Source organism: Zingiber officinale, chromosome 1A (genome assembly GCF_018446385.1).
Source record: "Zingiber officinale cultivar Zhangliang chromosome 1A, Zo_v1.1, whole genome shotgun sequence".
Taxonomy (NCBI): Eukaryota; Viridiplantae; Streptophyta; class Magnoliopsida; order Zingiberales; family Zingiberaceae; genus Zingiber; species Zingiber officinale.
Window position 1 is genome coordinate 4,753,875 of NC_055987.1, and position 15,690 is coordinate 4,769,564.

Genomic DNA, 15,690 nt, shown 5'->3' on the forward strand with positions numbered 1-15,690 from the left:
ATAAGTTACTGCATTCATTTTGTAATACGTGATAATAGATGATTTATTTGCTCTAGTGCCTCCGATAATTTATCTCTAGGTTAATATGATGGAGGTAAATTATAAATGATTATTAATTATTAGTACAGGTGATCAAGACATGAGAGAATAAAAGGTGATTTGCTTGCTCCATCACCTCCGGCAATCTATCCCTAAGTCAATAAGGAGGAGGATTAAATCACGGATGACTACTAGTCATTTGTATAAGTGGTCAAGATATGAAAAAAAACATGCTCGAATGCGTCGACATTCATGATGATCAACTGATGGGACTTGACTTTTATAAGTTAGATACTTGACTAAATCAAATGATAATAACTAGTGTTGTCAAAATCAAGTCAAAATCAAGAGTTTAGATAAAATGATTAGAGTAGCCATAAAATCGGATCGTAAAATCAAATCGTAAAATCATAAGATTTCACATCATATTTTAAATCAATTTTTTTTTAAAAAAAATATGATATTTTTTTTAATTGATCATTAAATATTTTAATTTAAATTATAACATAAATCTATATATAGAACATTTTAATTCATATAATCATAAACTACTCATAATTTAAAACTTTTAAACAATCAAATACTTACTGTGAAAATACAACATAAATATAAATTCAAGTCTGAAGTTTAAGTCCAAAGATAAATAAAACACAAGATAACAAATTAATATAAATCATTTATAGACAAGTGTAAATCTAAAATTGTCTCAAAACGATATCGTTTTATCCAAAACGATTCCCTTTTATTAACAATACACAATTAATAAAATTATCTCAAAAATCATATTTTTACAAGTTTAAATGTGATTAGCTATACAAAGTTTATTCAAAAATCATATTTTAACAACACTTGAGTCGTTTTTCTAAACAAAGTTTCATGGACCATCAAGATAGAATGTTGGGTTTATGGAAGTAACAATTTGATAGAAAATCATCTTAACCCTCATCATCTTCCCTGTTGCTCGAACACTGTTGGCATGCTAATCAGCAACTCATTGACAGCGCATTTGCCAAAAGCAGCTAACAAATAGTGCTCTGTAGGCCCGATGTTTTTCGACTGAGATTTCCAACAGCAGCTCACTTTAGTGCATGAATTCCACGCAGGAGTCAGAGCATAGAATGTGATAGATAAGTGAAATTATGGGAGGGGAAGAAAGTTTTGAAGAAGTCGTGTGTTTTCCCATCATTAGTTTCCAGTTTTAAGAAGAAAGTTGTAAAAGATCCAGTAGCGCTACTCCCAGTAGTGCTAGTACTACTAACTATATTATGAACAAGAATCTTAAAGTGTGATGTGTTAACCTAATGTCCCTGTGAGTTGGCCTATGTCGTATGCTCTCTTTATTTCTTATATTTGGTACAATAAAATTTTCCTCTCATATTATATTTAAGTGAGCTTAGGAGACACCAAGTTTTCAATCTAGGTGATACTCTCAAAGTTGGCAGAAAACATAACTCTACATTAATTAGATATAAAGCTTATCAAAAGTAGCAGAGGCTTGACATTCTAAAGCTTAAGAATGTCAACACTGACCCATAGAATGGTACGTAAATCAGTTGAACTACATTTATCCAAAATTCTAATATAATAACATAAGCTATGGACCACCATGTCTCACCGAAAGCAGTTCCTAATATTCAACTTCTTTCTCTCCTTCCTAGAATAAAGAATTAAAATACAACTTGCAAAGTATGATGCTGACAAAATATTGCAGAATTGAAAAAACTAAGACAAAATCATATTTATCTAAAACTAGCAGGTGTTGATCTTCCTATATCCCACTTAAGCCTATGAATGTTCATTGATAGAGTTTCACAGAGTAACTGAATTTGAAAAAAAAAAAAACTACTGCAAAAGCAGGAGGCAGGATTTCCTGGACAATTTTTTATGATCTAGGGGATGTGCAACTCGTATTTGTAGCCGGATCGTGGTCGCGATCCGACTATAAATGGTTGCGATTCCTTCCTGGGTTCACTGTCCCCGTCAAGTTATAGTTTTTGTTCAGAGCGGGCAGCCGGAGGCCGCCTGGAAGACACCCTTGCTCGACGCCCAGTAACCTGGCCACTTATCCACCACCGGAGGCCTTCGGGCGGCCGAACAAAAATTATAACCTGGTAGGGACGGTGAACCCAGGAAGAGATCGCAACCATTTGCGGCCGGATCGCGGCCACGATCCGACCGCAAATACGAGTGGCGTATCCTCTGGATCATAAAAAAGTGGTCCAGGAGATTTGTGCTCCAAAAGCATATCTAATAGGTATCTATAAATGGTGGGTGCGAGAGTAGTCTAATTCTTTTAAAACTTCGTTCGTTATCACACAAAGTGAGGATGACATTCATAAAGACACCAGTAAGCTTCCAGTCAAAATTTTACATGATCATAATCCAGAGAAAACAAACATCAGAAAGAAGATTAATGTAGCAGTGAGATAATGAAATTAATGATAGGGATAATTTAGTTCAGTGAATGCATATAGATAATTTAGTTCAAAATGCACAACCATTTGAATGAGTTATATCTCATAAAAAGGAAACAATCATCTCAACTAATAAGGTGGATAAACAAACAAAAAGCTATGTACTTGAGCCATATTGACAAGGATGCCTTAATACTGACAAAGAATTAAATGGCCACACAAAAGAATTAGCTTCCTCATTTGTGAAAGACATATAGGTAACTGTGATTGTTCACATTTCTTATTTTGTATTCTATCAAATGTAAATGGAACTCCTTTACTAGTAAAGTGAGAAATTGAGCATGAATTTAACAAGTTTTGGGCTGTGTACCACACAAATTCCATGAGACAATCTGTTCCCGATTACCACCATTGGTGAACAAGGACTCCGCTATTCCTTAGTGAAGTGAACAGCTTCAAGCATTCCCCATATGTGTTTTTGTACTTTGGGCTCCTTTGTCCAGGGCAGCACTTCTGCCATCTATTGTAGTGGCACTCAAGAAAGAGCTCGTCAATCAGGCAGATACTCCCAGTCTCAAACAGCCTCGGTATCAGATCAAACTCAGTCCCTTCAACATCCATCTTCATCACAACATAGTCCCTCTCAGTTACTGTCCTCTTCAGCCACGCAGCAAAATCAAACCCTTGAATTGCACTCACTGAACCTGTAGAAACATGACTACCAGAGCCCCCGATAGGCCTGATACGGCCCATTCCTCGTCCTTTCTCGACATCATGGTTACTTGGATCATTATTAATCTCAAAGGTTAAAGTTTCATTGCGTATCCATGCTGCAAAGGGTAGCAAGGTCACACCTTTCTTAGTGGCATACTCTTTGTGAAATGCTTTATCGGCTTCAATTGCATAAATCATGAAAGTGTGATTCTGCTTGGGGTATTGTTTCCTGAACCAGCTTCCGATGCTTGAGCCATAGCTCCGAGAACCTACATCGACATAAATATACCTTTGCTTGAAGCTTATATCAGCAATTGATGGCAAATACTTCACATTATGAATGTTCCGCTTGAGGGTGATCCATGGCTTCAGTGGCTCATCCTGAATTATAGGCTCTGCTGACTGAAGAATCTGGAGCTTGTTCTCATGGATTGGGCATTCAGTATGAGAATTACTCTTTGAACTAACAATGTTTGCACCTTCTTGCTTACGGAAAACTACCTCCCGGAGAGAAATTGGAGAATCTGAATAGTTGATCTCCCTTGCTCGAACATTTATGAAGCCAGGGAAAAGTTGTGCGAGGGACTGCAGACTATAGGCATCTGCAGCGGAGGCAGTTAGCACTGCAAGGAACCCATGGGGCCTCAGCGTCCTTTCGATCTCGGCCGCAATATCCACCGGTTGTTTGCTGTGATCCAGGCTTTGCCCCACCAAAATAAAGTCAAAGGTGGCGTTTTTGAATGGAAGTCGAAGAGGATCGCCTCCAGCAACCACCAACGGCGGCGCTCTCTTCCTAGCGACGCCTACCGCGTCAGGAACTCCGATCTCCTTGAGCGCGAGCACTTCATATCCCGAAGGGCTACCGACGCACAAGCACTTAAAGGCAGGGGAGAGGAAGCCTTCGACCACAAGATCCTGGAGCATGGCAGAATAGAATTCGACGACCTTCCGCCACTCTCGGCTAGTCCAGAGGGCTGAGGTTGCGGACGACCCCAGACCGACATGGGCAGAAACGACGGAAACCGAGGCCGCGGATCCTCTGGCGTTTCCCGCGACAGCGAGCGGCTCTGCCTGCGATGACAAGAGGCAGTAATCGCTTGCGGTGCAGGAGCCCCCATAGACAGTGATGACGTACACGAACCGTAGGAGAAAAACAGAAACGATGAAGAGGAGCGCACGTAGAAGGAGGTTGCGCACCGAGCTCGGCTTTAACGCCGGCTCCATAGCCAGAAAATAATGAAACAAATCAAAGAATCCCTATCTATGCTCACCTTTTTCAATAAAAGAAGAACTGTACCACGAACCCTAACCTAAAAGAAATCAACGACGGCAGAGGGCGGCTAGCGGGAGCAGAAGCGGGCGGAAGTGTGGTTTGCTCCCACGAGAGGGCGATCGGACGGCGAATTCCAGAAACGGAAAGGTGGAAAGGTATAAAATTGGCGTTCCATGGCGCTCCTCCGCTACTCTCTTGCCATCTCTCTGGCGATCGTCTCCGAGGTTCCTTCGTTTCCTCTCTCTCTCTCTCTCTCTCTCCTTCGCCGCGATTTTATCAAGAATCGGCGATTCCTCACGTCACGCGTGGGATTTTCAAACGCTCGCCTAACTTCACCGAGTTTCCCAACTCGGCCCTGGGTAAGGGTCTTTATATAATAAAATTTATTACGAGGATAAATATTATAAAAGACCATCGAATGAGAAATCCAGGGAAGATCAGAACCGTTCATCGCACAGGCAACGAATCTCGATGCGCGTGCCACCTTATATTATTACGGGAAAAAAGCGGATCCAAAGGTAGTGCCAGTTTCGTGATTATAGTAAAGGATAAGGGCATTTGAGAGCTTGAAAGTAGGCCCGCGCCTAGGAGGCAGCTTCTATAATTCTCTACGGTGTTACACGCACCGAGGCGGCCGACACGGGCCCCGCCGGGTGCGCTGTCAGAAAACGCGTGGGTCCCTTATTGAGGGGCCAGTAAAAGATAGTAAGTAGCGTTGATCCATGTTCTTCTGAATCTTCTCATTCCACCGCTTTCGTATCTACATTCGTGCCTGCGATCGCGAGCCAAGACTACCACGAGGCGACGATGGACGTCGCCGATCTTGTCGTGTCTGCAGTCGCGATTAGAGTCATGATTTGACTGGAATCCAAGCTGGGAATCAGTTGTTGAGTCACGCGAAGCAAGCAATCATGCCTCTGCCGTTTGACTAATTACCCGTTTTTGTCACCCACTTCCTGATTGGAAATGCAATGGGTGCGATGGATTGGGCGCACCTAACTAATTATAGCTATCGTACAAAATTTTCCGGGAAAAATGGACATCTCAACCCTCATTTTATACAAGTCAGCAAATAAAGGACAATATCCTATCAAATATGAATTATTTAAATTAAAATTAAATTATTTAATAGATAAAAAAAAAATTTAAATTTTAGAATGAGACAAAATTGACTTATGTACTTGCATATTTTATTAACTACTTGCTAATTGTTATATAATGGATGATATTCAAATAGTATTAATTTGATCGAAATTAACATAAGATCGTAATCTTATTATCACAACTATAGGTAGGGCCTATCAATCCCCTCGTTTAATTTTATAATTTGAAAATATAGTATTATTTACATTTGTTATCTTCATAATTTATAGGCTGTTATAATAGTGTCTATTATGGTAGTACTAGACTTATTTGATAATTTTTATTAAAAACAGGTTCTTGTTTTTACAAAACCACGTACTTCCTTCGTTATGAAAGAGTAGCATATCATTAACTACAATTTGCAAAATCTAGCTACGATAAGATCCATTCGGTCATTCCAACTTTGAGGAAGCATCGAAAACTTTTGAGTCATTGAATGTGTAGCACAATTCGTCATTCTTTTCGTATGTGTAAGTAACTCCGATTAATTTTAATCTGATCAATCGGATTAAATTAGGTCATGTTAAATTTAATCCTTGATCAAAGTATACGAGAGTTTAGGAATACAAAAAATCGAGCGAAAGACGCAACAGACAAAAAAAAATGACATGAAAAGTGAGTTGATAGGCTAGGTACATTTGAAAGAAGAGAAGCGAAAGAGTACATCGGTGGAGCGAAAAGGGCACGCGCGGCGCTTCCGAGAGACAAGCAGCCGGAGTAGAAGTCTACTATAGGAGAAGACCGGAGTTGAGTTCGGATGAGCTCAACTCTATATGCTCAGAAAATCACCTAAGCGACCGGAGAAGAATCTAGACGAGTCAGCACGAAGCTGACTCCTCCGGGCGCCTGGACCTAGTTTAAGCACTCAGACAGCCTTGGCACTCGGACAACCTTAGCACCAACCAAGAGCCTTTTCGGGTCGTTTCAGTGTGGATCAAATTTAGGTCCGCGTCAGCAATGGTCCGGGTGTCCGGACTAGTCTAGACACCTAGAAGGGGATAAAATTTTATTCCTGCACCATTGCGTAGCCATTGCGCAGGAGATAAGTTACTGTAGTAATTGTAATAGAACTAATTATGCTAATACAGTAATCTATAATTGCACCAATAAATGACGAGCATGCAATAAACGTTAATAACAGTAAGGGTTAAGAAATTGTGTATCTCCGGTCGAAGCGTCGGACGTGCCGACTGTCTTTAGAGAATTGATTGCCGCCCAAGGTGCAGAGGCTCTCCGGCAAAATCCTCCCAAGATCCGACAACCGCTCGCGTCTCTCGTAGGTGCACTCCAAAACGAGCGCCGCACTCGGACTCAACCTCAGATCGCGAACCAAGCCTCAGAACTCAAAAAGAAGTAGAAAGCAAGGGAGAAGAAATGCTTTGCTTTCTGGAGTGAATTGAGAAGGAAGTGAGGAAGTGTATTTATACACTTGAAACAGTGCGGAGGAAGAGACGCACACTTTGCTTTTGCTTTCTCTTCTCACGCGCGGATGCGTTGTTTCGCATCCTCACGCGACGCGGACAGAACCGAAGCGCTGCTTCACTTCCTCACGCGGACCAAACCAGAGTCCGCGTCCCTTCCTCGCGCGGAACCAAACTCTGGTTTGGTTTTGGTTCAGACCGAACCAGAACCAGAAACCAAACTGGTTTGGTTCAGACTGAATTAAACCAGCAAAAACAGACAAGGGCCGCCCGTGAGCGCAAGGCCCACGGGCTGGGGATTTGCACCCCCCCTGCGCGCGTTAATCGCGCACGTGACGCCCGGTTTATGGATTTTCGGCTCGAACCCCACAAATCCACTCGATTTGGGCTTGGCCCACGCATGCGTGTAGGTCCTCTTATCATTGCTAAGCAAGGATGGAAGGACTTCCTATATAAGCCCTTCCAAGCTTCTCCACTTAGCAATGTGGGACTAAAGGGAATTGAATTAAAAATCCCAACAGTTACATCGCTGGAGGTGCCCAGAGCTATTCCAAGCTCCCGGAGATGCCACGTCAGCCAATGGATGTATTTAACTAACAAACTATAAATAGACTCTTGGTTCATTTCATTTTACAACAACTGAACAACAACTTTTGTATTTACTTTCCTAGTCTTTTCTGAGCTGTCATCGTATGTAAAAGGTTTCTCCGCCTTCAACTAAGGAGTTTTTAGTGAGTTTTTCAATATTTTGGATTAACAATCATTAAGTTGTAACCAAGTAAACTCTGACTTTTTTACCTATTCTTTAAAGTTGTTTTCTTTAATGTTAATTGTGTATATTTACTTAATCTAATTGTGCATCCATGCTAAGTAAAATCAAGAGATTTTTTCTAACTTACTTGAAGAGCTATTCACTCCTCTCTAGTCGGCCTATCGGGATCTATAATTGGTATCAGAGACAACCATCTTAGAAGGACTAATCGTCAACTGAAGCAACGAGATAATGGTCGGACTAAGCATCTACCCGTCTAAGTTCGAGAGAGAGTTCGCAATGTAGAAAAAGTGAATGGAGGTATTTTTCAAAACCGATTTTAAAATTTTGTTAATAATCAAATATAATTTTGTAGCTCCCAAAGATCAACAAGCAGAAGAAAAAGAAGAATATTTGTAGACCAGGAAGGAACTATTGGAGCAATCCCGATGGTCCGGTGTGACCATGTATTTTGATGTTTGGGCAAAGGGTTTAAGTTAGGTTTACTGTTGTTATTTGATATGTGTATGTGAGTGCGCAGCTTTACAAAATACATATATGACTCAGTTTGATGACTTCGGGTCCGGTGAAAGATGGAGCATCCGGGGGACCGTGGACAAGACAACAAGGACAAGAGTTGAGGGAAGCACACTTCGAGGCATACACGAAAGATGACATTAGGATATGCCACGGGCTTGAATGCATTCGAGGGACGAGAACCAAAGGAAGAAGGCTTGAAGGCAAGAAGTCAAAGATGCAAGGAAGGGTCAAGTGAATCATGAAGGGTATGAGTACATGAGAGATTGTACCCAAAGTAAAATCCCAAGAGGTTACTGTAGTAGTCAATGGGTACACCTTGTAGCAGCAAAATGAAAGTCCACTGGAGAGCAGGCGGTTGTTGGAGCCTTTCACTTTCCCACCAGGAGCCCAAGTGGTCAGCCGGACGACCTTCGACGAAGACGAGGGAGACGGAGGGAGCGAAGGAGAGAGAATTCCAATCAATCTGTAGCAGAAAAAGCGCTGAAGCAGTGAAATTTTTTTTTAAGAATAATTTTTGAATCGGGTTGATAAAGACAATATGAAAACTATGGGTACCGAGTACGTTAATCTCTGCTAGAAAATATCAAGTCAGCTGCTACAAGGTGTGACAACTTCATGCATAGTTAACTGCTACACGTTGTAGCAGCTTCCTCCCCATGAAGCTGCTACACCTTGTAGCAGCAAAATGAAAGTCCACCGGAGAGCAGGCGGTTGTTGGAGCCTTTCACTTTCCCGGCAGGGGCCCAAGTGGTCAGTCGGACGACCTTCGACGAAGACGAGGGAGACGGAGGGAGCGAAGGAGAGAGAATTCCAATCAATCTGCAGCAGGAAAGGCGCTGAAGCAGTGAAATTTTTTTTTAAGAATAATTTTTGAATCGGGTTGATAAAGACAATATGAAAACTATGAGTACCGAGTACGTTAATCTCTGCTAGAAAATATCAAGTCAACTGTTACAAGGTGTGACAGCTTCATGCACAGTTAACTGCTACACGTTGTAGCAGCTTCCTCCCCATGATGCTGCTATACCTTGTAGCAGCAAAATGAAAGTCTACCGGAGAGCAGGCGGTTGTTGGAGCCGTCGACCATCCAGATCGTAGCATAAGTCCTTCCGACCTTATAAATTCGACCAATGCAAGTCATATCCTACAAGCACGGTTTCATCAATCGTAGTAGTTGATGCAACAGTAGAAATAAGAGCAAAGCCGCGGTGCATCTTTATACAATTATTACAGCTATTTTTATACCGATTTCACAAGGTAAGAACGGTGTGGATTAAGCAATTAAATTGGAGTGAGGTGGTAGGATCTCATAGTAGACCTGCGATTGAAGACGCCGGAGCAACTTTCCGGCCGGGAGCGCGAGGGACGAGTTTCGACGGAGGGATTGAGGGAAGGGGACGAGCGGCGAGCCAGACAAAAAATATTGAATTTTCCGGGAAAGCGTAAGGTCGCTCAGAGGACGGACGCCGGAGGGGACCGGGAGCGAGGGAGAGAGAGCGGCGAGGGAGAGGGAGGGAGAGAGAGAGAGCGGCGAGGGAGATTTTATTTTTGGTAATAAGCGCCGCCGAAATTTTGAACAAAGACGAGAAAGGGAGAGAGTCACTTTTGTCGATTATTTTATTTGTAGTGAAATTGAGCTAGTGGTGACACGTCTGCGCGTCGCGCACAAAGCGTCGCCCAGCATAACATTTATATATATATATATATATATATATATATATATATATATATATATATATATATATAAGTTTATTTATTTATTTTAATTAGTTTTTAAATTTATTTATTTAATTAGTTTGGTATAACGAAGATAAATACTTACCAAATCAAATATCAAATTTACTTACAACGCTTAGTTAATTTACCGCGACAGTGACGGTGGCTCTTGGCCCAGCTGCACCATGAAGAAAATACCTTCGAAATTCAATAGCCTTGCAAGGATGTCGAAAGACCGACTACGGATCGGGAGGTAAAACAAAGTCTGTACCAATCTTTTATTTTTGATCTTTTACTTTTTAGTTTTTATGTACTTGCTATTGGTCTTGCACTCTTGCTAAATGCTCATGCTGTCGCTCCCCAAAACCCTCTTCCTGTTTTCGTCCGGCCATCTGTCGTCGGGCCACTTGTCTGCTTGTTTTTCCCGGCCTTTCCTCTTCCGACGCATCAATCGATCCTTGAGTCGAGGAGCACTGCGATGACGACGACCGACACCAGCGAGCTCGGCCCTCGTGGCGTGGCCAACGAGACGCCGCCGTCAGATTCCGGAAGCCCTTTTCCTACTTTTCCTACTTTCCCTACTACCCCTCTCTCGGCAACGCCGCCGGGAGCTCCGCGCCCGCGCCCGGTGCGGCGGACGTCCAGGATGGAGGATCTGCTCGACAAGGTCGTGCTGCTGCTCCGTGCCTTCGCAGGCCTCTTCTCTCTCGTCGCCCTTATCGTCCTCGCCTCCAATAAGCACGGCGACTGGGAGGATTTCTCTCGGTACCAGGAATACCGGTAATTTCTTGTTCGATTTTGATGCGGCTGTAAGTGCTTTTTTTTAATTTATTTATTTAACAAAATTTGGTAAGGCCACTCTGTGGTTCTGGTAAGGTACTTGCTGGCTGTTTCCGTGCTCGCGTTCGCCTACTCGATGGCTCAGATTATCAGACAGAGGAGCCAGACGAGGGGTGGGCTGGATTTGGTGCCTATACAATATTCATGGATCGTGGATTTTTCTGGAGACCAGGTAGGGATTCTTCACTCGACCTTACTGTTTATCACTCTGGTTGACAATTAGGGGATCACCGAATTTAGGGATTTGGGGTTTTAACTGGTTTGATTCATATGAAGAAATTATACTTCTGTTGGAAACCTTCTATTCGTTTATTGCTCTTAGATTATGCAAGAATACCAATTCAATATATCATTTAGTATAAGTGTTTGCTGCTGTGTGATCCTGAAAGGTACTTTATCTATAGTTCTGATATAATTCAGTTAGTACTGAAATCCGTGAATTTCTCAAACATAAGTAAATTGAACAGAATAAGGGTTGGCAATGCAGACAACTGTTTACACTAAAGGAAAGGATGTGATTTTGGAGAATTTCCTTCCTTGATCATTCAGGTTTGTTTTCATGGAAGCAATATAGAAGCTACCTAATATTTGCTTAGTAAAGAGATTTTCAATTTCAGAAGATTTTTTTTTTTAGATAATTGGAATTGCAAAGAAAGAGTTTCAGACTCGGCTTGACAAAAGAAAAACTACCTAGATATATTCTAAGTTCTAGTCAAAAAGTTATCAAAATATGTGCCTTCTGAAAAATTGATAGGTTCAGGTACTATCCTAACTCAACCAAGTTACTTGTTATCTGCCTTTACTCAACAGAGAATAAGTGGAGTTAACTGTGAACCAACCATTATTATTAGTTTCCAGATTAGGACATCTTCTCCAGTGCCAGAGAGTGGGTTCATCAAGACCATATGAGGCACTAATTGGCAAGGGGATTGCTATGTGGTCCGTCCTGATGGTGGTGGAGGTGTGTGAGGCAGCGGGCATAAAGGTTAGGGAGAAGCAATGATAAACTTCAGTTGTGCAACCATTTGAGAGGCCAAAAAAGGATGGATTATGTTCGCTAGGTACTAATGACACTGACACAAAGTGGCTACTCCTTGTGAGCATAACTATGTCTGATATGTCACTATCACAAAGAGTTTGGCACTGCCAAGGTTTTGACGAACAGTTTAGGCAAGATGTTCATAACATGTTACAACATAAAATAGAATCTGCTCCATTTTGCAACCTGCCACCACCAACATGAGAGAACTGACAAGTTATAGGATTGTTAATCTATGATTCCCGAGCCTCCCTCTGCTTTTGGTCTCACCACGTATTACCAGGTAGCTTGGCAGATTTATCCTATGGACGAGTACTGGTGCATAGGAATGTCTTTCTGGATTCCTTCTGGATTTGTTGACTTACTTAATACCATAAGCTTGTATTTTGAAAGACCTGTACTTTTCTGGGATGGCTAAGAGTACATTATTGAACAAGGTCACTCTTTCTGTTGGGGATAAGAATAATACCTCTTAGCAGGACAGGCATTCTTGTATCCTGAACCTTGTAGATGAGTGGAAAAAAGTCACTTGTGAAAAGGCATTTTGTTGAATGGTAAAGACAAAAATATGTAGCTATGTGCCTTCTACAATCCAACTGATATGGTTGACTTCTTGATGGATTGGCACCCCAAAGGAGGTTCTTGTAATTGATTTTCAAGTCAGTGGACTGTTCATAAAGCCAAAGAATTGTCTCAGTGCTTCGATCTGATCATGATCATCTTGGCTGCATGCTGTCCACATATTGAGCAGCTTGGATGCCACTTCCAATAATCTGCTTACTAACTGCATGAATTAAATCACTATCTCAAATTTCTGTAGAATGTGAAAAGGTGTCTGCAATTAAGATTTAAGAGAAACATATGGGGAGACTTGGTCGCCCTACCTAAGAGCTCTTTTGTTATGGAACTGATTTGGGCATCTATTGTCAAGAACAGATGGCTTCCCTTTGTGTGTTGGACCAATGGACTAGGATGGCTATTCATCACCAAGTCAAGTGCTTGTAGCATGAAGTAATCATCTCCAACTTACCGAGTCAAAATCTTTGAAGAACTCTAGCATTAAAGCACCCACAGAACCCATAACGACTGTATGTTTACTAGAGATAGAGTGCCTATTATTCATTTATTGAAGCATCATAAGTTCGGTAGAGATCAAGCTTAGAGTTGGATACTGGCTAGAATGCATAATCTCAAGCAAAATTAAAAATCATCAAAACTAAGCTCAAATGGCTTTCAAATTTATCCTAAAACTTCTAGTAAAATTTGCATGAGAACTCATTTGAGTTGCAAGCCAAACATAACTCTTGGGAGAGGTCATGTGAGATAAACTCAAGGATGACCAAATTATCTCGATACTGATGCTGTTTCCTATGACCATTATGTTGGTGTAGTGGGTAGGAAAAACCTCTGCAATACCATGGTCATTTGTAAAGGTGTTAGTGAACCCTCATTTTGCTCTGGAATACAGTCTCTGCATTGGTTGCACAATTTAATTCCACAGAAATAGTTTAAGTTTTTGTCTCCTAGTCTGATTCATTGGTCATTTCACGTTTGCCTGTTGCTTCAATAAATTTCTTTGATGAGGATCTTGATGAGTTGCTCAAGGATTGGGTTTTGCTCAATCTTCATCTAGAGAAGGGATTGCGACTCCATTAGTTCAAGCGCATGTACTTTTTTATAGGACGGTCTACCATTTTCTCCCTTTGTCCGATGATTTGTTGATCATCTCACCATTCATAAAGTTAGAAATATCTTTCCCTTTATGTATAATTCATATATAGCAGGGGTAGGATGGTGTTGACAAGACATCATATATGAAGGCCTCGAGCGCACAACTCCTGATTATCAAAGAGGATTCCAATAGCAACCACCACCTTAGTTTGCAGTATCAGTTTGTATTGAAATCGACCTGTCATCAAAACCCTGTTTTGGTTGTATTGGCTAGGTAGAATCAGTAGGAAGAAAATAATATTCATAAACTGTAAAAGAAAAACGGAAACAAACTCCCTTTCTTAAATATGACCTATTTATTAAACTTTTTTTTTCTGTTCATATATTTAAAGTATTGCCCATCACTTTAAAATCTAGAACAATTCTGAAAATTTATTGTTCCAGTGATATTTGTCATTTAGTGGTTTATAACCTTTTGGCTTCAAAAAATAGCTTTGACATTCTTAAAATAGGTTTATAGCATAGGTGCTTTATGAGATTATTGGTCAAATATCTGAGGTTATGTATGATCACATCATTTAACATAAAGATTAAACAAAAATGTGCATACTATTCCATTTAGATGATGAGGCCATCTATCTTCTACATATAATGAAACAAACTACTCAATTTGCTCTAAAATTTTCCAGTGAATAAAGTTAATGGAACTCACAACTCAGCTAAGCAATGTTGTTAATTTAAATCCCGTCATCATCCACTTAACCTCTATTTTTTTTTTTTTCATTTGTTGACATAGTATATACAGTATCAAAGCCAACCTAAGTCATATTCTTGATACTGCATTTAAGTATTCTTGAAACTGCTAGCCTAAAGATGATGGCTAATACCAGTTAACATAATTTTGCCAATGGACATAAGAATAACGTGACTAAGAAGTTGTGTGGCAAGAAATTTTTATTTGTATATACCTTTGCATTTAATTGTCACGGGATCATTATTATCTCCAGCTAGAAATAGAACAATGATCAATATTTGTAACACTGGACTTGTTCTTCCACATGATTTCCTGTGATGCAACTGCCTCTCCCCTAATATCGTTTTGGCAAAAAAAAAAAAAATAGAACAATGAAAAATATTTGTAACACTGGACTTGTTCATCCACATGCTTTCCTGTGATGCAACTGCCTCTACCCTAATATCGTTTTAGCAATCACCTAGCTCCTTAAATCTTTTGCTTGATGATTATGCTATAAAGGGCATGTTATTGGAAGTAAACAAGATCAAATTTGTGCATCAGGTATACTTATCAATGGCTAGAACAGTAGAACTCTTATTTGACGAGTTGTGATTATCATGAACTTGAACAATTACTTAGTGTTGCTTGGTATTTGAGATTGCTTGCCAAACTTCACAGGTGATTGCATACCTGCTTATCTCAGCATCCTCTGCAGCCATTCCAATTACAAATCATATGCGAGAAACAGTGACAAATATCTTCACAGATGCATCAGCAGCTTCTATCAGCATGGCGTTCTTAGCTTTCATAGCCCTTGCAGTATCATCTCTCATCTCTGGCTACAGAGTCTCAAAGAACTACATATGAACAAACATCCTTGAAATATTCTGCATGATCTAAACTTTTTCTCTTCTTTCTTCAGTAAAGCTTTGTACTGACCCCTGCACGAGTGTTTTTTATTTCAAATTTCTGTATTATCTCATTGTTTGAACTGACCTTCAATCTGTACAGTAGGATTGTTCTTGGAATTTTCTATGCCTCATATCTGCTCATCCAGTTTACCTAAACTGCGACCTTGGTTGCAGCACGGTCACTTTCAAGTTACAGAACTGAAACTCTATGGTTATACTGCTTATGTATGTTATCTCATTATCCTCCATTGGTTCTTGGTATTTTAATCATGAGGTTAGGAGATGATCACAGATTAGTTTCTTTTTCCTTGCAGCATGAGTTTTGTAGAATTATAATAGTCAATACATAAAAATGTAAGAGGTTCACAGTATTCACAAAATTCCATAATGTATCTCTGTTTTAATTATCTGATTTTATTCTTTTACTAATGTATCTCCGCTGTGGATCTTATCAAATAAGCGCACAAAAAAAAATGTGTATC

At 40.5% G+C, this 15,690-nt stretch overlaps 2 protein-coding genes across 4 annotated transcripts; one reads left to right on the top strand and one right to left on the bottom strand.

Annotated features, from left to right (window-relative positions):
- Positions 1 to 2,664: 2,664 nt before the first annotated feature.
- LOC122016104 lies at positions 2,665 to 4,754 on the bottom strand. 2 transcript variants are annotated; one of them, XM_042573305.1, is made up of 2 exons: positions 4,439 to 4,751; positions 2,665 to 4,238 (listed from the first exon to the last, which is right to left on the bottom strand). In XM_042573305.1, exon 2 carries the CDS (start codon positions 4,089 to 4,091, stop codon positions 2,856 to 2,858), a length of 1,236 nt encoding a protein of 411 aa, XP_042429239.1. In that variant the 5' UTR covers positions 4,092 to 4,238; positions 4,439 to 4,751; the 3' UTR covers positions 2,665 to 2,855. The 2 variants fall into 2 exon arrangements, with proteins under 2 accessions (XP_042429239.1, XP_042429230.1); XM_042573296.1 differs by having other exon boundaries at positions 2,665 to 4,754.
- Positions 4,755 to 10,214: 5,460 nt separating this feature from the next.
- LOC122016118 (CASP-like protein 4B2) lies at positions 10,215 to 15,325 on the top strand. Of its 2 annotated transcripts, none has more exons than XM_042573316.1 (3): positions 10,215 to 10,791; positions 10,866 to 11,023; positions 14,976 to 15,325. In XM_042573316.1, the coding sequence occupies exons 1-3, from the start codon at positions 10,490 to 10,492 to the stop codon at positions 15,176 to 15,178; spliced, it is 663 nt and encodes a 220-aa protein (XP_042429250.1). In that variant the 5' UTR covers positions 10,215 to 10,489; the 3' UTR covers positions 15,179 to 15,325. The 2 variants fall into 2 exon arrangements, with proteins under 2 accessions (XP_042429250.1, XP_042429258.1); XM_042573324.1 differs by having other exon boundaries at positions 10,225 to 10,791; positions 10,888 to 11,023.
- The last annotated feature ends 365 nt before the right edge of the window (positions 15,326 to 15,690 follow it).